At 42.3% G+C, this 26,668-nt stretch overlaps 2 protein-coding genes across 2 annotated transcripts in view; one reads left to right on the top strand and one right to left on the bottom strand.

The window, feature by feature from the left end:
- The window catches only part of mao (monoamine oxidase), a 34,914-nt gene extending 12,465 nt beyond the window's left edge, over positions 1-22,449 (top strand). Inside the window, exons 4-15 of the mRNA XM_015965679.3 lie at positions 9,289-9,393; positions 9,475-9,566; positions 14,575-14,716; positions 15,365-15,514; positions 15,895-16,054; positions 16,121-16,217; positions 16,902-16,955; positions 17,023-17,080; positions 17,152-17,249; positions 17,825-17,936; positions 21,913-21,975; positions 22,063-22,449. Of these exons, the coding sequence (XP_015821165.1) occupies positions 9,289-9,393; positions 9,475-9,566; positions 14,575-14,716; positions 15,365-15,514; positions 15,895-16,054; positions 16,121-16,217; positions 16,902-16,955; positions 17,023-17,080; positions 17,152-17,249; positions 17,825-17,936; positions 21,913-21,975; positions 22,063-22,218 (1,287 nt within the window). The 3' untranslated portion in view covers positions 22,219-22,449. The remainder of the gene's footprint in view (positions 1-9,288; positions 9,394-9,474; positions 9,567-14,574; positions 14,717-15,364; positions 15,515-15,894; positions 16,055-16,120; positions 16,218-16,901; positions 16,956-17,022; positions 17,081-17,151; positions 17,250-17,824; positions 17,937-21,912; positions 21,976-22,062) is intronic.
- The window catches only part of fundc1 (FUN14 domain containing 1), a 497,656-nt gene that overhangs the window by 110,288 nt on the left and 360,700 nt on the right, over positions 1-26,668 (bottom strand). The window lies entirely within an intron of this gene.

Here is a 26,668-nt window from a genome sequence, read left to right as displayed (position 1 = left end):
GACACAACCTGCCATCCCTCAAAAGCTCTCCATTCACAACAGGTTAGGACAAAACATTTAAACATTTAAGAAGATTTAACAAAGTAAAACACTCGTTCAACACCACGCCTCAGGCTGAGAAAAACACGCTTTGCAAAAACTCACAAAATCTAAAAAAGTACTGAAAACCTACAGGACACATAATGTAATAATAAAATACATAATGGGTTCATATATGAGTGTTTAATGTCTCTGAGCAGCTCTGGAGTCAAATATTTATGCCACAGTTGAAGGGTGTCAGAAATAACACCAAATGAAATGTTTGACTTAGTTTGTTATTTTATTTGAACCCAGTGGTTCGTTTCTGAAATGTTGGAGAATGAATCAAGTTCTGTTTGATGCAGAAAATAAAACATAAAACAAATTCTACACTCCATTAATATTAAAGATGTGTGTTTTATTCTTTCTGATAATAACACCAGCAGAAGGCTGTGGGCTGGATTAGGATTAAATTACCCAGCTGATGGATCTCTTTCACTAACCAGCTAACTACAAACCTTTCCACTAACCTGTCCTGTGTGACCCTCACCATGTAACCCTCATGCTGTCTCTGGAGGAGCAGATAGGAGACAAGACCTCCTGCAACTTAAAATGAACCAAAGCTTCCTCCCAGTTTGTCTTTAAGCTGGATTTAACATCAGTTTATCATCATGACACAAAAGAATAAAGTGGAACAAGAACTTCTATCTTCTATTTCTCTCTACTTTTAACTTCTCCGTGTCCCTAAATACAAGAGACAGACAATCACGCTGCAGCCGCCGTCATTGACCCCACCCCCTCGCCAAGACCGGACCGCCCGACATCACAACACTCGGTCTGACTGAGCACTTGGAGGAGAAATAATAATTAAATTATGAAAATAATAATGCGTGTTTGGCAGAGCGGGCGCGTGACAACCCACTCAATTAACATAAATCACGGCCCAAATCCAACAGAACCGGTCGGTTCCGGTTCGGTCTCAGGTTACAACTCTAGCGCTTAGCCCTGCAGTACCACATTAAGGCGGAACCACTTGGTAAATGTGGAGGACGCTCACTCTGACAGGTTTGGATGCTGCGCTGGAGCCGCCGTTAATAAAACAAAACTACATTCCACTATAATCAATTATGGCGTACTCTTCTACAATGCAGAATCATTTATGTCCGCATCCCGATACATCGATGATTTGATTATTTTCCTCAGCTCTAATATATAGTTTGGCCGGGTTCAACTTGCAATTATAATGTGTTAATTGATCGTTTGGTCTGCGGCTTCAGCGGCAGCTAATTTCACATGGGTGATACACGCTGAGCCTCCACAGGGTGGCAGCGACATGACCCACAGGGACGGTCTGATACACAAAGTGACATTAACCTGGAGGGACTCCGCCACCCGATTCCACCCGGGGACTGGCCACCGATGCAGATGGGCCAGTTGAGGACTTGGAAGCTAAGTTCACATGCTTGATATCCCATGTTCATTTTTGGAAATTGTATATAGTTTTTTATCTGTGTTCTTTTACTTTCCTGACAACATATATTATTCGATCAAGAGGAAACAGAACAGCAGACAGGAATAAGTGGATCACAAGCATGATGACATTATAGACAAGCATAATGGCATATGGGTGATTTGACTGTGATTAACTATAACATAAAGGGTCTGGGAAGCCCAATTAAAAGAAAAAAGATGCTTAACCAGCTTAAAGTCTTCCAATGTTCAGTGGCAAAGAAACTCATTTGTCTGAGACAGAACACCTGAAATTGAAGAGAGACTGGGTGGAACAAGTCTAAAGTGACTCTTAAGAAGGAGGAAGAATAAGGGGCTGGCTATTTTATTTAGAAAGAATATATTTTCAACAGTGAAAACACAGTGAAAGGAAGGCAGATAGGTACAATTGGGGACAATAAATTAACATTTTAAAACTTACATGCACCAAATGAAAATCGTCCTAACCCTACCCCCCACCCCCACTCCACCCACCCCACCGTGCGTCACCCATCGTCAGTTTTAGCCGCTTCAGGTGTGTGATGTCATCAACGACTAGTCGAAGTCGACTCGATTTTCATTACTTGACGGTCGACTTTAAAAAAACATTAAGTCATGCAGCCCCTAGTTTGCACTGGTTTGAACAAGCTTAATCACTCGACTAATACAACAACACTGCAGAAAAAAACTTTAAACTGATTTGAGTGAAACTGTGTTAAAGATGACTGAACAAGTCATGTAGATTAGTCCAACTTCTGATGAAAGTCTCCATCCCCACACAGAGGCCAGCTACGCACCTCCAGTCCACTTTACAGGACGACCTTGTCCTGGGTTCATGGCAGCAAAGAAACTAAATCAGGAGGAGGACCACATCTTGGTTAAGGCCGTGCTGCACCCGCACTTAGCAGATGTAAAGAAAAAAGATGGTTGTGATATCACTTTGCTTTGCTTTCTGTCCACTCAGGGAGAAGCTAAACTGAATTAGTGAAAGGCCTCTGGCAAAGATTAGCATTTCTAGTCACTAATGGTAGAGAGGAGAGGGAGGCTGTCTCTCGGTAAGACTCCTGAATACATGGCTGCTTTTCTTTGGGATATTCCTCTGGTGCTCAGAATTGGGAGACCTTTCTCCTGCTGGCATGAACCTGATCCAATGAAACAGGTCCCACTGGGGCCACACAACCTGGGACTGGCTCCTGCCATCTTGTACGGCTTTCTTTTGCCATTTAAGTCAACTCCATTCAAATATGCATGCTTGCTAAGATCAGCTGTGGATACCACCTTGAAGTTGATTTCTGTAGGTAACCAGCTGTAGCAGCCAATGATTGTTGAGAAAGGGGTGATGTGTTCATACGTACCAAGCCCCCACAATGTGGGTGAAAAATTGAGGCCAACGTGGAAGTGACAAAAATTGCAGTTCCACCCTCATCCACTAGGGGCTGGTATCAGAAGCGAGCAAATCCTTATTGACTCCCATGTTAAAAATACCAATTTCACAGCAGAAATAAACATGTTTACAGCCTGGTACCAAAACATGTTTTTTGTTTAAATGATCTAGTTTACACTCATGACAACTCTGAGGGGGGTGAATTTTTTTTCTCACTCTTCTGTTTAAGTGTATTAAAAGCCTGAAATTCTGTATAATTAATGAGCATCAGACCCACGTGACCACAGAGCTAGCTCAGTGGAAAGGCCTCAGCAGAGCCTCGGTCTGGCCTGGAAACTGTTCCGGGATTTTGAGTCTCTGTGTTTGTGTATTCTTTTTTGGATATTATTTGTGCAATTGTTGGACAAAATGACTTGCTGTGGCATTAATTGCACTAATAGAGCGTCCAAGGAGTCTCCACTTCATTTTTTTCGGTAAGTAAAAATATATTTATGTATTTTAGGTCACTGCCAAGCTGAGCTTAGATTTTAACATGTACTGTTTAACCATGAAATTTAAATGTAATAGGGTAAAACCCAGTGCATTTAACATAATGCTGCACTTTAGAAAATGGGTTGAAATATAACATGTTGGTGGAGCTGGGTTCCCACTATCGGCTTGTGGAGCTCTCGGGAGACCGATGTTTTCCACCTGGTTCTCCCCTCCCCGCAGCTCGGCACATCTCTGTCTGATTGCGGCTCCTGTCTGCTGCGCGGCCTGCTGGCTTGTGGAGCTCTGGGTGTCAAAGGGGAGTTGTGAGTCCATTTTCCTTTGGAACTGTTTACGTTTTTATTTCATTTTTTACTGAACACAGGAAATAAAACAAAATTTTACATTTCCATATAACACATTCAAATGTTTACAGCAACTACATTCTGTAAAATATATTTTAAAAAAGACAAAAAATATAAAGGACTAAAGAAAAAAATAGAAGGTGTCATTTAAGGCAGTTGCAATTGCTGTTTACTGATCAAGAGGACAAGCATCATCACGCTGTGTGGGGTGTTTTCCAGCCAGGGAAGTATCTTTTTATGGATAGCCATCTTTGATTAAAATATCAGATTTTAATTGTAAGTGGCAAAATGGTGGTAACAAATTTTGCTCTATTGTTACCCATCCGGACTCTGTATCTGTATTAATCCAAGCTACCACAGCTGTTAGCTGTGCTGCCCAGAAATAAAGTTTTAATTTGGGGAGGCCCAGATCTCCTTGATCCTTCCCAAGGGTGAGGGTTTTTAAGCCTCACCCTTGGTCTTTTATTTTGCCAGATACATCTGCATATGAGCCTATCCAGCATATTGAAGGCTGATGTTGGGGTCCAGATTGGAAGAGAACGAAAGAGGAATAGAAGTCTGGGAAGTAAATTCATTTTTATAGCTTCTACCCGTCCCAAGAGAGACAGAGCATATCCTATCTTGTGAGCTCCTTTCTCAATTTTTTGTAGTTTTATACAACTGTGTGATTTGAAGGGTGAGCATGATCCCTAGATATCTGAAGCCAAGTTTAGATTTGCAGAAAGTCGCCACATTGTCAAGTTGGCTTGGCCATTCCCCAGATATCATAACTGCTTCTGATTTATTGTGATTGACTTTATATCCCGATAATAGACCAGGGTCCTTAAGATTTTGTAGAAGAGCAGGAACTGAGTGGACAAGGTTTTTGATGAACAACAATATATTGTCCGCATATAAAGCTATTTTATGTTGGGGTCTGCTATAATCTTTTATTCCTTGTATTAGAGGGTTACTTCTAATCAGCTCTGCAAGGGGTTCAGCACTCGGGGCAAATAGAACTGGTGAGTGTGCATCCCCCTGCCTAGACCCACGGCCCAAGTTTAAAAAATTGGCCATTAATTCCAACTGTTGACCGCGGATTCATATGGAACACTCCGATCCAATACAGAAACATTTCCTTATAACCCATATGGGTCAATGTTTGTATCAGAAATGTCCAGTCCAACCTATCAAACGCTTTTTCAGCGTCGAGCCAGAGAAGCATTGACGGAGTCTTTCTTTGTGTGGCGATAGATTGTAGATGTAGGGCTCTTCTTACATTGTTGGTGCCCTGTCGTACATTGATGAACCCGATTTGGTCTGGAATTTCCTAATGTGTCTTTGTATTCCATTTGCCAGAATGGAGGTCAATATTTTTAAGTCCTGACAAAGCAGACTTATGGGTTGATACCCTGTACAATGGGTGGGGTCTTTTCCATCTTTATGTAAGACTAATTAATAAACTAATCAATAACTTTTCTGTTTTGTTTGATACTGATCAGTTCAGTGACGTTCAGTTAAACTACGTTTTCGATTCAGTAGATATCTGCGGCTTTTAGCCCGGTGCGCTCTATAGTCCAGAAATTACGGTATTCACTCTCTCTCTTTCTTTACATTTTTTAATCACAATTGTCTATTTTGTGCTCATTTTAAATATATTTTTAACCATTTACTAAATTCATTTTTATATTTTTACATTTTTTGTTTTTGTGAAGCGCCTCGTGATTTTTATCTTGAGAGGCGCTAATAGAAAGGATATTTTCTTCTTCTTCTTTATTACAAACTCCTCCACCGTACAAAGTACAGGTCCACCCATATTGTTTTTTCTGTTGTGATAACGATATGAGGCAGTCATGGTAAGCCGATGTTTCAGTGCATTTATTAAGCAGATGTTTTTTAGGGCTGTACGTGCACGTCCAAATAAACACAACAGCAACCTGCTAAAACACACCTGTGCAGTGGAAGTTTCTCAACTAAATAAAGAAAAAAGAAGGCAGTCCATGATTCAATTAAAAGGGTTTAAATAAGAATGAAGAGGCTCTTCCCAAAGGATTGAGGCCCACACTCTATATATCCCCTCTGAACCCTAACCCAAAGGCACCATACTAACTTATCTATAAAGCTGCATTTAAATATAGCATGGCAGCTAACCAAAGCACTATACATAAAACCATATCAGCAACACAAAGTGCAAACATGGAAATCAGGTCAAAGACACAAAGACATAGCATAAATACTTGAGGATAAAATTCCTACATTTCATTTTACAGACAGAAGTTGGGTCGTGGAGTACATGCTTTAAACATGTGGCAGATGAAATGCAGCTGTTAGCGAGGCTGTTCAATCAGAAATCACACAATACTGACTTACAGCAACATGTGGAGCCAGGCCTTCTAAACATATTGAGCAAAAGTGTGATCAACAACAACAAAACAAATAATGCAGTCATATAGAAATACCACGCAGACTCTGTAATAAGACATACAAAGATATAGAATACCATGCAGACTCTGTAATAAGACATACAAAGATATAGAAATACCATGCAGACTCTGTAATAAGAGATACAAAAATATAGAAATACCATGCAGACTCTGTAATAAGACATACAAAAATATAGAAATACCATGCAGACTCTGTATATAGAAATACCATGCAGACTCTGTAATAAGACATACAAAAATATAGAAATACCATGCAGACTCTGTATATAGAAATACCATGCAGACTCTGTAATAAGACATACATACATACAGAAATACCATGCAGACTGTGTAATAAGACATACATACATACAGAAATACCATGCAGACTCTGTAATAAGACATACATACATACAGGAATGCCATGCAGACTCTGTAATAAGACATACATACATATAGAAATACCATGCAGACTGTGTAATAAGACATACATACATACAGAAATACCATGCAGACTCTGTAATAAGACATACATACATACAGGAATGCCATGCAGACTCTGTAATAAGACATACATACATACAGAAATACCATGCAGACTCTGTAATAAGACATACATACATACAGGAATGCCATGCAGACTCTGTAATAAGACATACATACATATAGAAATACCATGCAGACTCTGTAATAAGACATACATACATACAGAAATACCATGCAGACTCTGTAATAAGACATACATACATATAGAAATACCATGCAGACTCTGTAATAAGACATACATACATACAGAAATACCATGCAGACTCTGTAATAAGACATACATACATACAGGAATGCCATGCAGACTCTGTAATAAGACATACATACATACATATAAAAATACCATGCAGACTCTGTTATAAGACATACATACATACATATAGAAATACCATGCAGACTCTGTTATAAGACATACATAGGAGAAACTAGATGCTGACTCAACACACGAACCATACAACATCAAAGAGAGTGTCAAAGGTCACTAACAAGTTGGGCCACATCTGTAAATCCTCAACAAGCGTGAGACATCAGGTCATTCAGTTTAAAGTGGTGCACCATCTCCATTGGTCCAGACACAAACAATCTAAAATTAAGCCAGACAGTTGACCTCTGTGCTGTCTGACTCTGACTGTTTATCTGGAGTAGCCACTGCAGATGCTCCCTTCAGCACCCCAGCAAAGTGGAGGCTGTGCTGCTGTAAGCAGGAAAACTATTTGTTATGTGGGAGTCAGTGGGAACCCCTTTCTGAACCAGCCCCTAGGGGGCGAGGAGGGAACTGTAGTTTCATCTACTTTACTTCTGGCAGGCAGGATTTGCCCCATGGTGTGTGTGTGTGTGTGTGTGTGTGTGTGTGTGTGTGTGTGTGTGTGTGTGGTGGTGGTGGTGGGGGGAGGGGGGGATGCTCCCCCTCACTGCTTTTACAGACCAATTGGAGGCTGACCTACTTCAGCAGCACTCACCATGAGACCAGGAGAGAACACATCTCTGACTGTTAATCATGAATCATGGGAGCTGTGAGTTGTGTGATTCGGGTACTGTGTGTGTGTGTGTGTGTGTGTGTGTGTGTGTGTGTGTGTGTGTGTGTGTGTGTGTGTGTGTGTGTGTGTGTGTGTGTGTGTGTGTGTGTGTGTGTGTGTGTGTGTGTGTGTGTGTGTGTGTGTGTGTGTGTGTGTGTGTGTGTGTGTGTGTGTGTGTGTGTGTGTGTGTGTTTGTTTGTTTCCTAGGATACTATCTCTGCAAGACGTGCGTGGTGCTCGTAGCTGCCTTTCTGGTTCCCATGGCAGCGGGCCTCATCAAAGCACCTAGCTGCTGTTCTCCTCTTTTTACTGATACAGATGGGATGTGATGGAATAGTTGTGTTCTGGGTCAGAATAAAGTGAAGACAGGTCAGGTCTCAGAAGAAAACTACAGGCAGCAGGCTGATATTTGCATGAATCTAACCTGCATACCAACGTCTGGCTGTCTGTCTGAGATCCTGGACGAGTGAGGCAGTAAGCATGCCAGCGAGCCTTGTTGTCAGGATTAGCTTAGCAGCAAGCCCAAAGCTAATTATGTGTGTGTGGCTGACTGTAATCCTGAAGGCTGTTTCCCTCATCAGCAAACTGCTGCCTAACTAACAGTCAGCAGTAGATTCATTAGTGAGCTGCGGCTATCACAGCAACACTCTGATTAGACACACCCCTGCTTATCAGAGACAGGTCAGCCGGCACGTTCACACAGGAAGAAGGTCAAAGTTCCTGCATGCTGCTGGAAAACTGGAGCCTGGACCTTCAGCTGTTTCACTCTTAGTTACTTTCTACAAATATCCCATTATGCATCTGGACAAAAATGATAGATGACCTCGCCAGTCTGTCTGCCTCTCTCTCTCTCTCTCTCTCTCTCTCTCTCTCTCTCTCTCTCTCTCTCTCTCTCTCTCTCTCTCTCTCTCTCTCTCTCTCTCTCTCTCTCTCTCTCTCTCTCTCTCTCTCTCTCTCTCTCTCTCTCTCTCTCTCTCTCTCTCTCTCTCTCTCTCTCTCTCTCTCTCTCTTTCTGCCTGTCTTCTTTCTTTCTCTCTCTCCGCCTGTCTGTCTCTCTGCTCTCCTCATAGTCAGTTAGCTATGATCACCATGGAGACTGACACCTCAGAAATGTGATGATTCTGCTGTGGTAACCATAGTAACATCTGTGTGGCTGAAGTAAAGTCTCGGCCTGCTGAACCAGTGTCGCTTCAGTTGTTCAGACGTGTTTCCAGGAAGTGCACATGCTCAGGATGTTGTATAAGTGAATGAATGGATTTTATCATCCAAACATTTCAGACTTTATTGGTGCTGCAGCCTTTCACCACTATCTCCTCTTTCACCAGCCAGATGTTGAGCAACAGTGTAATAAATCAGAGTGTGAGTGGATTATGGATACTCTTATCGAGTTTAATGACTCTGTATAAAAAACATTACATAAGCTCTTTCTGGACTCTGTACATGCTTCTCTGAATCTGCAGCCATTAAAGAAGTTGCAGGTCTGACTCCATGAAGACTTTTACCACCTGTCGGTTTGTATATAGGCTCTGTGGTTTGGTGCTAACATGGTGAAGGAGTATTTTCTATAAGCAGTCTGTAAATGCTTTATGATGATCTAACAGGGGAGGTCGTACCCATTCAAAGGCTCCTTTCCCCCCATGTGGAACCCCTTTGTCTTGTTGGACTTCAACAACCTCTTTAGAACCATGGATGAGATGGGCAAGGAGGTAAAGATGGACTTTTCATTCATGCTAATTCTCTTATATATCATCATGCTTGCTCCTGTTAAGCCTCCTTCTGGGTTTTAGATTCCCAGGGAGGCCCCTTGGAGAGCTCCACATGCCGAAGAGTGGGACAAGATGACCATGCACGAACTGTTCCAGAAGATCTGTTGGACCAGGTGAAATTCTGTGACTTCATCATTTTACCAAAGCACTTTGTTAACTGCAGAAAGTCCTACTGTTTCACTAGAGAACTACATGATGCTGCAACTCATTTTTCTATAAATTACCTTCCAGGAATGAAGCATACCACCAAAGTGCTGCACAATAACAACATAAACCAACAGAGACAGTCAAAACCAGGAAAGTTAGAGTTGGATAATGTAAAATACCAGCAGCAGATAACCCCCACAGTTAAAAGACAGACCATAAAAGTAGGTCTTCAACCTCATGTTCAAACCAGCCTAACAGATGAGGGACGCACGTTCCATAGCTTTGGTCCCGCTAACGCCCTACCCCCTCTCGTATTCAGCCGAGCTCTGGGAGCCAAAAGCAGCAGCTGGTTCTCGGAGCCTGAGCTGGGACATATGGCTGCAACAAGTCAGTCAAATTGGCCATAGCCAACCCTTTCAGAGCCTTGAACACCATTAAAAGTATCTTGGCACAAATTCTAAAATGGACAGGTAGCCAATGCAGAGCAGCCAGAATTGGCGTCACATGTTTAAATTTTCTCTTGCCTTCCACAAATCTCGCTGCAGCTTTGTCAACGAGCTGCAGGTGAGCTGCAGTACCCTAGGAGACAGGAGACAGAGCTACAGTAGTGTGGGCATAAGGTTATGAAGGCATGAACAACAGTCTCAAGATCCTGTCTATTCAGAAATGGTTGCAGTTGGTAGCGCTGTTGCCTTGCAAAAACAAGCTAGCTGGTTGGAATCCCTGCTGCAACCTTTCTGTGTGGGGGTATGCTCTCTCCATGCATGCAAAACTGGGGACACACCAATTCTACATTTTTTCAGAACAAGTAGAAGTACTTACATTTCAGTACTCGCCAATACCGAGTCCTAATAACTGTTACTTCATTTAACTTGTACATTGTTTACTTTTGTCAGGCATATTAAACATAAAGTTTAATTCCCTCATATGGTGAATGGTTTGCATTTATATAGTGCCGTCTTGGATTCTACAACCCCTCCAATACACATTCCAACACATCAATCATTCACCCATTCACACTCTGGTGGTGATAAGCTACCCTGTAGCCACAGCTGCCCCGGGGCATAATGACCGAAGTGAGGCTGCCGTATGCATACACCACTGGTCCATCCTACCACCACCAGCAGGCAAGGAGGGTGAAGTGTCTGAGAGAGAAGTGCTCGGTTAGGAACGTATGGAACAATCGGGTCACTGATTTATGATGGAGCTTGATTATTAAGAGCTTTATACGTGAGAAGAAGGATCTTAAAATCTATTCTGAATTTAACAGGTAGCCAGTGTAGGGAAGCTAAGACAGGAGAGACATGATCTCTCTGTTTAATTCTTATCAGAACTCTAGCTGCAGCATTTTGGACAAGCTGAAGACTTTTAACTACATTCTGTGGACTTCCTGAGAGTAATGAATTACAGTAATCCAGTCTTGATGTAATAAATGCATTAACTAGTTTTTCCAGCATCACTCCTGGAAAGGATGCTTCTAATCTTAGCAATATTCCGAAGGTGGAAAAAGGAAATCCTACAAACCTGTTTAACCTGGGATTTGAATGACATGTCTGGTCGAAGATAACACCAAGGTTCCTTACTTTGTTCTCGGAGACTAATGTAATGCCATTCAGGTCAGGTGTTTGACTAAGCAATTTCCTTTTCTGGATTTCTGGTCCAAAGATGAGAACTTCCATCTTGTCTTGATTTAAAAGCAGAAAGTTTTGAGTCATCCAATTTTTTATGTCCTCAAGACAAGCCTGTAATCTACCTAACCGATTAGATTCATCAGGGTTAATGGATAAATGTAACTGAGTATCGTCAGCATAACAGTGAAAGTTTATCCCGTGCTGAGGTTCTTTACTTTGTTCTCATAGGTGGTGAATAGATTGATCATATCTAAAATGGGGGTAGTGGGGGTAGTAACCACACTTCTGAGACTCCTAACATTTTGTGGCCAGATAATTTTCTGAGACTGGATAGCATTCTGAATATTTTCAAGGTTTTGAAAGTGCTTGAAACTAACTAATAATACTGATTATTAGTTTCATGAAACAAGGGATTGAAACAGTGGTTTTAACTAAATCTTCATCTCTTGACGGTAATGGGAAATCATGAAACATTACCTTGAAAAGTGCTTGAATGTGATCTTCGCACATGTTAAAGAACCCAACAATTCTTGAGTATCCTGTCTAAGTTCAGTGTGACGAGGCCTCTGCTTAGGGATAGACTCAGATTCCCATTAGCTCCAAACCTTTTTTCCTTGAGGACCCCTTGCCTGTGTCCAGGACTAGGCAACGCCCTCATCCCAACACCTACCCGCATAAACACATTAAAAGTGATCATTTACAAACTTTATGCAGACATACAGGATTATAACTCATGTACAGAGTTTTGCTTATACTATTGGGTGTGTTACTTGGGATTTTTTACATTTAATGTTTACAAATATATTCTTGATAATCTCACAGCCTCAGTACAGACAAAATTGTGGGGACCCCCTTGGGAGGGTCACGGACCCTACGTTGGGAACCACTAAACTAAGGCATAAATTTGTGAGGGGCTAGAAATGAAAATATTGCCCTCTGCTACGTTCCTCTGAGATGCTGAGGACAGTAAAGATAAAACAGTTGATTTAAAAGATTCAACAGCGTTGTCAGATAGAGACCGACTATAGTGACATTTACTTTCATGTCCCGAGAACTCAGTTATAAAAAACTCAATGTCTATCAAAAAGTGGTCCGAGCGGACTGGATTATGTGGAAATATTGTTATTTACTCACACTCTATGCCATAATTAATAATTCTGGTGACAGTAAAATTGGATCTGTGTTAACTCTAATTTCTTAACAGCTTTTTTAACACACAATAAACACACAGGCTTCCAAACTTTCGGATATCTATTGTGATTTAGTTTGAGAAAATTTCCATTTGCAGCTGTTTCTCCCATTAATAATGCTCGAGTTTAAAGAGCCTAATTACGTACATTAGAACGATGTGATGACAGGGTTTATAAGATTATCTGGCTGACTTTTATTTAGATTTAATTAGTCACCAAATTAATCTCAACCCATCCTACGCCAGTGCAGAGTCGTGGTACCCGTGTGATGAGGCTTTGCGATCCGGCTGGCCACAAATTCTTCTTCTCAGCAAGCAAGTAGTTTGCCTTCTGAATATCAAAGGTGCTCTTCCTCTGAATCTGCATCAGCTGGTCAGAGAGACCCTCCTGGGTCTGCTGGTGGACCGTTTCATATCTGATGAGATGTTTTGCAGATTAAAACAAATTATGGTTGATCTTGGAAAAGGTTTGTTCTGGTATTTTTAGGGTATTTTTTTTTAACACAGAAAAGGTTTATTTACCTTGCCGACAGTTTCGACCACTCCTGCAATCTTCTTCAAACCTAGGCGCTAATGGTGGCGTCACTTCCTTCTTCGTTTATCCACGGGCAGCGGAGGATGGTGTCGCCCTCTGCTGTTTGCGCTCTCCTCACCCATGACACCGTTCCATACATTATCTAATGCTTAGACCCCCTCATCTCTGTTCATGGTCCCACATCCACGTCTCCTTATCTCGATAGCTTCCTTTATCCATCTTTTGTATTTTTGTTGTTCTGTGTTTATGATCCTTGTGTTGTCCCAGTCCATTACATGGTTTTCTCTTGTGCAGTGATCTGTTACGGCTGACTTCTTTATTGTGCTTTCTGCTTCTTTTGCTGTTCTTGTGTGTTTTCGTTTAGTTTCTTTCTCGCTCCCTTTTCCGCCATTAGTGGCTAGCTCTGATGAAGACTGCAGGAGTGGTCGAAACTGTCAGCAAGGGAAAAAAACCTTTCCTGTGTTGAATCAGAAGAAACACACAGAAGGAATATACAAAGGAGGTTGGTTCTTATGCTGCTATAATGATTTGAGTGATCCCAGGTCTGACTCCCCAACGAGATATTATTCAGCATAAAGGCTGGACCTTTGGCTGAACTTCTGAATAGAGGAAGTGTTTCCTCATTTCAGGGTTCGTTGTTTCTAAGTTTAGACCAACCAGAAGCCAGAAGGTTTAAGAGGTGTTAACAACGAGCTCTCAGACGTCCCCTTTTCTCAGACTCTTAGAAAAGGCTTATTTCACTTAACATGGGGAGCAAGTATGATACAACACTCATCTATTAATATACTGATATTAATATGTGACATAACTGATAATAAGTCGTCTAGCAGTAGATGCAGTAGCATTCCAGGAATAAACACTTATGTTGATTCATTCATTAATGAAAAGCAGTCAAGACATTATTAAATCACTTTAGATGAAACATTCATTATATACTGTAACTGTAAAGTTAAGAAATCATGTTGTGAGACCAAATAAGATTCTTTTATTAAAGATAGAAAGCGTCTGGACTTCTGCAGGACACTGTTATGACGACGTCTCCAGATGGCAGGGTTAGGAATGTTGTGGTATGAAAAGCGCGCCATATTCCGGGCAGGAGACTTTTGCTGGACACTCCCATGTCTGGTGACCTCTGACATTGAAGCCTTTCTTACGCTACAATAGATAGACAGGCAGACAGACATTTGTATTTCTGTTTAACACTCAGATGCAACTGCATTTTTGGTTCTTTTTAAAAGAAGGAAAGGTTTTTCTTTACCTTGCTGACGTTTTCATCACTTCCTAGTAGTAGGAAGTGACGACACCATCAGCATCGGCTCTGAGGGTGTTTTGCAGTCGGCAAACGAAAACGTACGTCAGCAAGGTAAAGAAAAATCTTTCCTGTCTTTTAAAAAGAACCAAAAATGGAATTAGAAACTAGACACAGTAAGAACGCACCAAAGATATTCAGATGCAACGGTGTCATTTCCTAAAGAATGTGTTAGAAAGAGATTAAATGTGTATTTTTGGGAGAGCGTTTATTGTCTGATTATCTTCTCATGAATCAGAACCGACTTTGATCTTTTAAGTCTCACATAATCTGCTGCTGAAGTTCTGGACGTTTCTTTCTCCCTCCTCAGCGCCGTTCGTCGCTTCGCCACGCTTTTCGTCAACGTGAACGTGACATCTGAACCGCATGAGGTGTCAGCCCTGTGGTTCCTCTGGTATGTGAAACAGTGTGGAGGAACCATGAGGATCTTCTCCACCACCAATGGGGGACAGGTGTGTGTTATCTAGCTTGTGTATTCCTGAACTGTCAGCTACTAAACTTTGGACAGGAACAGGAAATGTGCTGCTCCCTGATTGGCTCTTTTGAAAACCTCCCTGCACAGCTGGATGGAAGCCAGAGCCAAGAAGTGATGCCAGAACTGGGTTTGTTTTTTTCTTCTCCCAAGGATCTCTGGGTCCAGCGTTCTAGGATCAGTCAGCCTGACAAAAGATGCTTTCTTGTGAAGCTGACAGTCTTTCTGCTGCAGTGTTTACCCAGGCCTGTTGCCGTGGCTACTGGGATTGTGTTTCTGTAAACAAAGCCCTGTGATGTAACTTCCTGCTGCTAACGGAGCGTGTTTGGCAGCACAGTGACTTCATACATAACCCAGAGCTTCAGTCTGCTCTACTCATGATTGAACTGAAACTGTGTAAACAAACACAACAAGAATATTTAGGTTGTTTGTTTCTCCACGTCTTAGTCTGAGCCTAGAACATGTGTGGAAGCATGGCTTTTGTTAACGTAGGGAGGTTTACATCTACTAGATCAGACAAAATAAATCTAGTTCTACTCATACGTGGAGAATGGTGTCCACATGAAGCTAATGACATTAACGTTGCCCAAGCCTTTGTCGTAACGAGTGAGTCTGTGTGTTGCTGAAGGAGAGGAAGTTTGTCGGAGGCTCCAGTCAGATCAGCGAGTGCATGGCCAACGAGCTGGGGGAGCGAGTCAAGCTGCAGTCTCCGGTCTACAGGATCGACCAGACCGGGGAGACGGTGCTGGTGGACACGGTGGACAAACAAACCTACAGGGTGAGGACATCAGCTTTAAGTAATCTCAGCAATAAAGGTTTGAAATCTGATCTAAATATAGAACTGTAGAAGTTGCTGTTTTAATCACACGTTTCTGTGTCACTCCTGACTGAGCTCTCCCTGCAGATGTGGAAGGAGAGAGCTTTAAGGTCAGATTCACTACGTCATCCAGGCTCCTAGTTTGTGATGTCACTGATGCAGCAAAACCAAATGTGGGCTCCTACCCTAAATCCTGCTCTGTCAGTCAGAAACTTCCACCTGGATGAGAACAGACTCAACATTTGAAGCATTTTGCTGCCCTCTAGTGCTCGGACCTGCTGTAGCTCTACAAGCATACGTTGAGTGTTTTAGGTCCTAATGCCTTGTGTGTGTTTCTTCAGGCTAAATATGTCATCATAGCCACGCCTCCTGCTCTGAACCAGAAGATGCACTTTAACCCCGAGCTGCCCCCACTGAGGAACCAGCTGATCAGCCGCGTCCCGATGGGCTGTGTCATCAAGTGCATGGTGTATTACCGAGAGAACTTCTGGAGGAAGAAGGGTAGGTGAGAACCAAGTGGGGCGGGGGTGCAGGGGGAGGGGTCTAAATGCAGGGCTTTGTCTCCAGGTTTCTGTGGCAGCATGGTGATTGAAGAGGAGGAGGCTCCCATCGGCCTGACGCTTGACGATACAAAGCCTGATGGGACAGTTCCTGCTATCATGGGGTGAGTCAGACCTGCACCCCCACCCTGCAGATCTGTGGCTGGGCTCCTGTCCATCGCTGTTTGTTTGTATCTTTTCTAACTTTTGGTTTTCCCAAACAAACACAAGAGCAGAGTGATCTACCCCAGACCAGTTTGTTCCAGTCCTAGTGCTCATCCTTTAGCATCGTGCTACTGTAGCTAGCTGCTGATCTTCCAAAGAGTACAAACTCCTTTCCACGTATCCCAGATTCCCAACAGCGCACCTCCTTTCCCAGTTCCTGCTGTTTGCCAGTTTTCCAAAGAATCACGTGTAATGGGTTTTTAGTGCACATCTTTTGGTCCAAATCAGACTGAAGGGAAAATGTATCTTTGGAAAATTCAGTATTCCTCCCAACCTGACCCCGGCTGCACCACTGAAATGGTATTCCTTAAAGTTTGGGAGAGCTCTTCCCCGTTTTCTTCAGCTCACGAATCTCGAGACAAGCACATAGCGATACGTTACGTTAGCTGGAAGGGACTGGACATAAATAAAAGATGTGGTCTTCCAACACCATGCTAGGGAACCGCAGAGGGATGTATCCACATGCTTATTAAAGACTTTCCCCTGAGGCGACTGTTTTATTACATCACTTCTCCTAACAGAGACGGCACTGTTCAGCACATTGTCTTATTCTAACCCCTAATCCAAACTTCACATGCTCACAGATTCATCCTGGCCCGGAAGTGCCGGAAGCTGGCTGACCTGACCAAGGAGGAGAGGTGAGAATCACCATGGTAACCAGAGCCACAGTGAATGTCTAGTCCAACTCTGTTCTGGTTCTTTTAGGCTGAAGAGGATCTGTGAAATCTACTCCCGGGTTCTGGGCTCAGAGGAGGCTCTGCATGTGAGTCCAGGTCTGCAGAACCACAGCCACCTGTGACTGGACCCATCTGAACCACATCTTACCTTTTTCAGCCTGTCCACTACGAGGAGAAGAACTGGTGTGAGGAAGAGTACTCTGGGGGCTGCTACACTGCCTATTTCCCTCCAGGAATCCTGACCCAGTATGGCAGGTTGGTCCCATCACTTACCGCCAACGTTCTACCATCAGGAGTCTGACTCGACATGGTTTCATTATTTGTTGGGTTTTACTTTGGTACTGGTACTGGCTGTGTAACGGCCAGTTCCCTCAGAGCTTTGGCTAAACAAAGACCCAGTCGTCCAGCAGCTTTCACAGCATCTCCCTCTGTGATGTGACCTTTCTGTCCAACTGGAGTCAACCGCTTAGGCGGCTGCTCTCGTGGTCTGCCTGTATCTGTGTGTGAGCTTGGTCCGGCAGACTGCAGAGACTCATTTCCATGCTTCAGGACGCCGGGGCATCAACAATAAAGTCGATTGTGATGATTCATTTTCATTTTCAGACATGCAGATGATCTAGTTGTTATTCATATCAGTTTGGCTGCTCTGCATCATGTATTTTCTATTTGAACCCTGAAGTCACGCTGTCTAGTTGGAACTTCCTCATAAACCTCTGTGACCACCCTCACAGGAAGGATGTGGTTTAACGTCTGTGTTAGACCCAGAGCTCCGTGGACCAGTGAGGTGCAGAGAAAGTGAAACACGTCTTCTTGTCTTTTCCTGTCTGCAGAGTCTTGAGAGAGCCGGTTGACAGGTTGTACTTTGCTGGAACGGAGACGGCGTCAGAGTGGAGTGGTTACATGGAGGGCGCGGTGCAGGCAGGAGAGAGAGCCGCTAGAGAGGTCAGACCCTACTCTAACCCTTGAAGAGCCAGTCACAGTTATGCTGATGTAGAACATCTAGCCTGAGGTGGGTACATCACCATGGAGCAGGTCAACAACGGTGGAGCAGCTTGATCTGACTTTAGGCTTAAGTTTAGTGATAGAAAATCTTATTTTGACATTTTGAGGCTTCCTTCACTTTGGTTTTTGGTTCATGATACCCATAGTTGTGACTTGTTTGCCCAAAAATCCACTGGCAGTATCCTCAGGTGCACACTTCCTCCTTAGAGATATAATCCTTCCGATGTGTCCTGGGTTGACCTGGGGGCCTCATTCTGGCAGGAAATGCCTGAGACACCTCCCCTGGGAGGTGTCCATCATGTTTTCATGATTCAGTTTTGGATCATGACCCACAGGCCATGACCATAGAGGAGGATTGCCCATTGAAGGCTGAGCTCCCTCTTTTACATCACAAGAACCCTTTTCAGATTGACATTCTGGAATATGTGTGGACAGTCCGGTTTTTAACCAGAACTGTGAAAACACACCACTTTTGTATCTGAACTTGTCCTTTCGGCTGCCTTCACACAGAAGGGAAAAGTTCCAGATGGGGGTGGGGGTGGGGGGTGTTCTGTACCCAGATATTGCATAAACATGGTGCGGCGGGCGTACATGCGTCATTTACACAAACAAAGCCATTCAGTCAAACATGGCCGACGAAGAGATAGAATTCCTCTCCCTGATCGGACTTATGTTGAGCATAATTCTGCGCACACGAAGATGCATAAGAGACCTGGATGATGAAGGTCAATGGTTAAAGGAATCACGGAAGCGGTGTGAAGCGCTCCGTCGCGCGTCTAGACGGTACCGTAGGAGGCGAGATACCATGGTTCGCCACATGCTACAGGAGCGAGCTATCTAGGTGCGCACAGCGTCCCCCGGTCCCCTCCTCCTCCCCCTTCTCCCTGTCCGGAACTCGACCTCACCAGTCTGAACCAGCCACCTTGTCCGTGACAAGTCCGGTCCTGCTACTAGGGGCGTCATCCGGTTTAATTATGGAAAACGTTATCCGGATGTTTGTATTGAGACACAAAGGTCTTACGGACAGAGTCCTGAGCATTTCCGTTTTTCATGGCCTGTCTAAAGGGGGCTTAAAGGTGCTACCCCAATCCACCTGTGTATCTCCTGCCCCCTCCTTCCTACACTTGTGCTCAAGACCCCAAGATACTTAAACTCCTCCCCATGAGGTAGGACTTCCACTGTGACCCAAAGATTGGGAGGGGCTGATCCTCATCTCAGTCGCTTCACACTCTGCTGTAAACCTCCCCAGCAAGAGCTGAAGGTCAGTTTGATAGAACAAAGAGGACCACATCATCTGCCAAAACCAAATTGTATTTGATATAGGGTTCTTCAACCCCCCAAGGCACTTTACAACACAACCAGTCATTTACGCACAGGTGGTGATGAGCAACATTGTAGACACAGCTGCCCTGGGGCACACTGACAGAGGCGAGGCTGTCGAACACAGGCACCATCGTCCCTCCAACCAGCAGCCAATGAAGATGAAGTGTCTTGCACAAAGACACTACAACTGTGACAGATGGGGTTCAAAACTGCCATCCCTTGAGGCGCCTAATTCGTCTGCAAGGTTGCTCATTAGATAAGATCCAAACAGTCAATAAACTCAACATCCTCCCAGCAAACAAGCCTGTTTGGGCCCACCATGGACGTTGTAGGCTGTGTCTGGGCCAGTGTGGGCAGGGCAAACCCACACTTACCACAGATTTCACCCAGAGAGATCTTGTGTATGGTTTCATGAATGGGATATAAAAAGAGACAGTACATTATTTAAAAAGAGACAGTACATAATGTAAAAAGAGACCGTACATAATGTAAAAAGAGACAGGACATAATGCAAAAAAGAGACAGTCCATGATGTCAAAAGAGACATTACATTGTGTAAAAAGAGACACGCCATAATATAAAAAGAGACAGTACATAATGTAAAAAGAGACCGTACATAATGTAAAAAGAGACAGGACATAATGCAAAAAAGAGACAGTCCATGATGTCAAAAGAGACATTACATTGTGTAAAAAGAGACACGCCATAATATAAAAAGATACAGTACATAATGTAAAACTAGAGACAGTACATAATGTAAAAAGAGACAGCACATTCTGTAAAAATAGACACGCCATAATATAAAAAGAGACAGTCCATAATGTAAAACTAGAGACAGTACATAATGTAAAAAGAGACTGTACATAATATAAAAAGAAACAGTCCATAATATAAAAAGAGACAGTCCAAAATGTAAAAAGAGACAGTACATAATGTAAAAAGAGGCAGTACATTATCTAAAAAGAGACAGTCCATAATGTAAGAAAAGACAGTACATAATGTAAAAAGAGACAGTCCATAATGTAAAAAGAGACAGTCTGTAGTGTAAAAAGAGGCAGTAAATTATGTAAAAAGAGACAGTCCGTAGTGTAAAAGGAGACAGTACATAATGTAAAAAGAGGCAGTACATTATGTAAAAAGAGACAGTCCATAATGTAAAAACAGACCTCCCATAATGTAAAAAGAGACAGTTTGTCGTGTAAAAGAGACAGTCCATAAAGTAAAAAGAGACAGTACATAATGTAAAAAGAGGCAGTACATTATGTAAAAAGATTCAGTCCGTAATGTAAAAAGAGACGGTCCATAATGTAAAAAGAGACAGTCCGTAGTGTAAAAAGAGACAGTACATTACGTAACTTGAGACAGTACATTATGTAAAAAGGGACAGTCCATAATGTAAAAAGAGACAGTACATTATGTAAAAAGAGACAGTCCATAATGTAAAAAGAGACAGTCCATAATGTGAAATGCGACAACACATTATGTAAAAAGCGACAAAACATAATGTAAAAAGAGACAGTTCATAATGTTAAAAGAGACAGTCCATAATGTAAGGAGACAGTACATAATGTAAAAAGAGCCAATCTGTAATATGAAATGAGACAGTCCATAATGTAAAGAGACAGTGCATAATGTAAAAAAAGACAGTCCATAATGTAAAAAGAGACAGTCCATAATATAAGAAGAGACAATCCATAATGTAAAATGAGGCAGTCGATAACGTAACCCTAACCTTAACCCTAAAGAGACAGTACATAATCTAAAAAGAGACAAAACATAATGTAAAAAGACACATTTCATAATGTAAAAAGAGACAGTACATAATGTAAAAAGAGACAAAACATAATGTAAAAAGACACAGTTCATAATGTAAAAAGAGACAGTACATAATGTAAAAAGGGACAAAACATAATGTAAAAAGAGACAGGACATAATGTCTAAAGAGACAGTTCGTAATGTCAAAAGAGACATTACATAATGTAAAAAGAGACAGTCAATAATGTCAATAGAGACAGTACATTATGTAAAAAGAGACTGTCCATAATGGAAAAAGAGACCGTCTGTAGTGTAAAAAGAGACACTCCATAATATAAAAAGAGGCAGTACATAATGTAAAAAGAGACCGTACATAATGTAATAAGAGACAGTCCATAATGTAAAAAGAGACAGTACATAATGTAAAAAGAGACAGTCCGTAGTGTAAAAAGAGACAGTCCATAATGTAAAAAGAGAAAGTACATTATGTAAAAAGAGACAGAGCATTATTTAAAAAGAGACAGTCCATAATGCAAAAAGAGACAGTCCATAATGTAAAAAGAAACAGTCCATAATGTCAAAAGAGGCATTACATAATGTAAAAACAGGCAGTCCATAATGTCAAAAGAGACAGTACATTATGTAAAAAGAGACAGTCCATAATGTAAAAAGAGACTTTCTAGTATTTCTCCACAACAGCAGTCGTCCACACCTCTGTTAGCATAGAAGAGACATTAGCTGTGGTGTCAGTGGAAAAAGGAACAGATGAGATGTTTACTGGTCAGGTCAGATCCCTCTTTGGCTTTTGTCTCTGACTTGAACCCATTTCTTCTGTCAGGTCTTGTGTGCGATGGGTAAAATCCACCAGAGTCAGATCCACCAGCCAGAACCTGAGAGCAAGGTGAGCAACCCACCCATGCACTACCTGAAGCTAAATGTTGTCAGTCTGTTCTCTCAACTAAATTCTTTCTGAAACGTTTTGGTCCAGGACGTGCCAGCCCTCCCGTTTGAGACCACCTTCTGGGAGAGAAACCTGCCTTCAGTTGGAGGTCTGCTGAAGCTAACAGGTGTCTCTGCTGTCCTATGTGCTGCGGCTGCTGCTAGCCTGGTGCTGCACAAGAAGGGCCTCCTTCCCCGAAGCTAAGCTGCTAGCGCCTATTAGCTAGCTTTGCTGCTTCTCAGTAACATGACTCAACACTTGACGTCTGAGGGAACTCCACAGCTGTAGGATGACTAATGGTTTGACCCTACAGTGAGTTCACAGAAGCAAGGGGCTAATTAGAGGTTAAGAGATGTATTCTCAGCAGAGAGAAGACTAAGAGTAAAAAATCAGTCAAGCCAGTGATTTAAGAAGTAAGAAATAAACAGAAAAATCTCATTCTGCTCCAGATGTTACCATAAAAAATGATGTGGTGTCAGAGTTGTGTGTGTGTGTGTGTGTGTGTGTGTGTGTGTGTGTGTGTAGGTGGTCTCCTAGACTGTGTTTGTGGTGATTTTTTGTGCCTTAGTGGATGTTTGTATGTCACTACTTTCTGAAGTGCCTGTGTAACTCTGACTGTTTATGCCCCTCCCACTCTGATCCTTACTGCCACATCTCATTGGTTCCTTTCTACAGGTGACCTAAACATTTGTTATGTCACAGGCTACTTGAGTAATGTCCGCAAAGTAAAAATAGCTCAGGTAAATCCAGGTGTTTAATCCCAGAGTGCTGATTGATCAAACGTGTGTGTGTGCGCGTGTGCACGTGTGCGTGTGCGTGTGTGTGTGTGTGTGTGTGTGTGTGTGTGTGTGTGTGTGTGTGTGTGTGTGTGTGTGTGTGTGTGTGTGTGTGTGTGTGTGTGTGTGTGTGTGTGTGTGTGTGTGTGTGTGTGTGTGATGACCTTTGACACACCTTCGTTACACTTGGTGGAGCAGATCAGACACTAAACCTGATCCAGCTCGGTCTAGAACATTCTGAGCCTTCCTAACTGTAGCTGTGAGCTGTACTTTGGTGTTGCTGATTCTTTAAACAAAGGTGATGAGATTCAACAGAGAAAAATGTGAAATAAATCTTTTATTCATCTGAACTTTCCCTGGTTGTCTTTGTGTTTGATCTACTCCTGTATTCAGTGTTGCCACAGTTACGTTGAAATAGTAATTTGATTACTGACTAATGATTACTCCATTCAAAAGTAACTACACTGAACAAAAATATATGTTTGGTCGTTTGTTTATAATCTAGAAAGTTGTTTGTTTAAACTCATCAGACGCCAGTGTGCAGGCTACGATACCCTTGGTATGAGTTGCTCCCGGTGGTCCGGAGGGGTGCGGTCAGAGTGGTGAGGTCACCGGACGTTGAAACACAATACTCAGAGATTAGTAGCTTCCTCTGAGTTCAGCTTCACCAGCCATAAGATGCAACCTGGGTTCTGCAGATTAGAGGTCTGAGGTGTGGAGTAGCTCTGAAAAGAGCTGTTTGGCTGTATCAGCCAGTTTCGCAGTGAGGATTTGACTGGAGGTCAAAGTAGATTGTATCAAAAGGGCTTATTTCTCGATTTGGCCGAATTTGGAGTCAACTGGAAACTGAATTAATCGGGAAGTAATTCTTGTTTTAATAAACTCATTGCTTATAATTCTGGCAAATCAGAATAGGCCATGTCTCGAGGGCTTTACCAAAACATTCCTCAGATGACACACCTTGTTCAGATACAAAGGTGTTTAACGCTTTGTGAATGAGAATGTTTTAAAACACTTATGTGAGGTAAATATTAACATTAATACATATCTTATTATAATGTGTATGCTTGTAGATATTAACTTGTTAAATCAAACATATCTGATCTGGTGGAGATAAAGTCTGAATGGATCATTGTAAGAACAATATTCATCTTAAAGCCATCATGGTTATAGCACAGATTATTCAAACATTTGATTTAAACATCTTGTTCATTCAACACACATGATTATTTAAGCTTATGAGTTGTAAAGTCCTGTAGGCTTCCAGTAGGTTCACTATTCAGAGTGAAGAATGTTGAAGTCTGTCTTTACACAGAGACTGCAGGACCTTTGCAGGAGACCTTGACAGTTTTGTCTTGTATGCAAACCAGCACTGAGCAGAACGTTCTGGATTTGGAGGCCAGATAGATGGTGGGTTTATGTCTGTAGATGAAAGGTTATTATGCGGTTAATATGTAGGTGAGAATTGATCCCTTGGATACGTAACAAATGCAACACTTTTGTTTTTGCTACCATTTTTCATGAGCTGAACGCAAACATCTGAAACTTTTTCTACAAACACAAAAAAAAACATGACTCATATTGTTCTTAAATCTGTCTACATGTGTGTTTATGAGTACTTTACCAAGATAATCCATCCCACCTCACAGGTGTGGCATATCAAGGGGCTGATTAGACTGATGAATAATGTACAGGTGTGTCTTAGACTGCCCACAGTAAAAGGCCATGATTTCTGTCTGACTGCTCTGCAGCTGCGCTCCGTGACAGCTCACACCTGCTGTCAGCTTCCTCTGTCCCTCTGCAGCTAAATGCTACTGAACCATTTCTATTGGCTGAATATGTGAGATTTCCACTAACAGCAAAGGGATTTCATGTTTTTGTGTTTATTTTTCATGTTCATGAGCTCATCTCCTCTCAGCTCTCACAAATCACAGAATCACGATTTTCACAATTAATCTGATTGTCTATGTTACAAGCCATCTTCCCAATCTAGCCTAACTGCCTAAATGCCTGCACACTGTAGTAGCTGATTAGCAATCACCGCTAACCTAGACTCTGATTCTGGCAAAACCAACTTTATGCAGCTCAAAGGATACTCAGTTTACTCACAATCCATGTCCATGAAGCTTATGTACACTTCAGGTTAAGACCCTTGCCAGCTGTTCCTTTTTTGCTGAGGAGACAACTGACTTTACCTGTAGCCTAGGATGGAGGAAACACTTATATCAATTACACCTATGGCATTTACAACCAGCATCTCACCTTTGCTCGGTCACCGACAGGAGGAGACCCCACTCGTAAATCCTTTTTTTCGTTCCACGAATCCGAGGAACTAGGCTTTATTTCACACAGATGAAAAAAGAATAATAATCCAAATGAAATCCCGACAAAGCGGGTTAAAAAGTGAAACAACTCTGCCAATAAACCGAGTTATAGCAAAGTTGAGCTGAATAAGCTCTCCAAAGATGACACTAGGTCAGATTATCACAGACAAAAAGCTCAAAGCAAAAGCTTCCTTCTTTCCATCTCTGTACCTCACACACTCTTCCCATCAAAGGCCCATCCTCCGGACCCGGTAGCTCCTTTTTATTCACTCTCACCCCTCCCTCACAGTCATTTCTTTGTTTGCTGCTTCAGATTTCAGACTTCCTGGTCACGTGTTCCTCCTCTTCTTGTTACTTCTCCCACGGCCCCGAAGAGACCATAAATCTTGGATGTCATGATGCCACCTTTTCTTCTCCCAGTCTTAATGGTCATCTCCAGCTGGTCAGCAGAGGGAGATGTGGTTACCCCTCCCTTTTCTTCTGCCCAGGGTCAACTGGTCATCTCCAACATTAGCTGGACAAGATATCTTATTTATATGGTTATAGCATCTTGACCAACTCCACAGAGGACAATAGATGACATACATGCTTACTCCCAACATCTATTCAGGTCAAGACAGGTTATATCCACAACATGAATCGTTTAACCATATCAGCAGAGTGAAGGCACATCACTAATTTACGACATCACAGTTCAGGCGGCTACTGCCAGGACACACACGCGCACACACACACACACACACACACACACACACACACACACACACACACACACGATAAGAGAAGGTAACAGGCCTTTAGCTTGGTTTGACACACACAGATACATCTTGTAGAGCCTAGAATTGATTTCACATAATGAGAGACATAATCCAGACTTAATTCCATACATTAACAAGTCTGATTATACTCCATACAACAGTCTACAAATGTAGGTTAATTATTTTAGTATAACTCCTGTTTAACTTGGGCTGTTAAAAGAAATAAAAACGAGCGGGTAGTTTATAATCCACATTTTAAACATAAATTGAAACCTAAGCTCAGAGAGGCGGAGTCTTGCTGCTGCAGCATCCCAACAGTGTGCTATCATTGGTCGATTGCAGACAGGAATCGTAGGATTGCGAGCATGCTTGTAGACTGTTGGAGGCTGATTTGGTCGTGAGACAGCCCAGAAAGCTGTCTCAGAGTCGGCCACCCTGTCTGTTCACAGCATGTTGTACAGATATGCAAATCACCCTGACGTTGACTGCTTGTTGTCCTGATTCCGCTCAGGACGAGGGATTTGACAAAGACAGCCAAAAACCTCTCAGTGTGATCCGGGCATAAGGTGGTAAATATGACAGACCTTTATCCTGGTTTTTAATGTTTCTCCAGGTTGTGACGCTGATACAGCAGGTACCATCATCTGTGTGTTGCTGCTATTGCAGCCACTCACTGAGGGACACAAACTAAATCAGCTTTGTGTTGATTTTTTACATTTAACATTATTGTTATGGAAACTTTCTGGGTTTTTAACAGCTTCCACATCATGTTACTATAGTCACATGTAATTTAAAT

The sequence above is a fragment of the Nothobranchius furzeri genome, chromosome 14, assembly GCF_043380555.1.
Source record: "Nothobranchius furzeri strain GRZ-AD chromosome 14, NfurGRZ-RIMD1, whole genome shotgun sequence".
In the NCBI taxonomy this organism is placed as follows: domain Eukaryota; kingdom Metazoa; phylum Chordata; class Actinopteri; order Cyprinodontiformes; family Nothobranchiidae; genus Nothobranchius; species Nothobranchius furzeri.
Note: the sequence above shows the minus strand (reverse complement) of the source record. Positions and strands in the feature narration are given on the sequence as shown.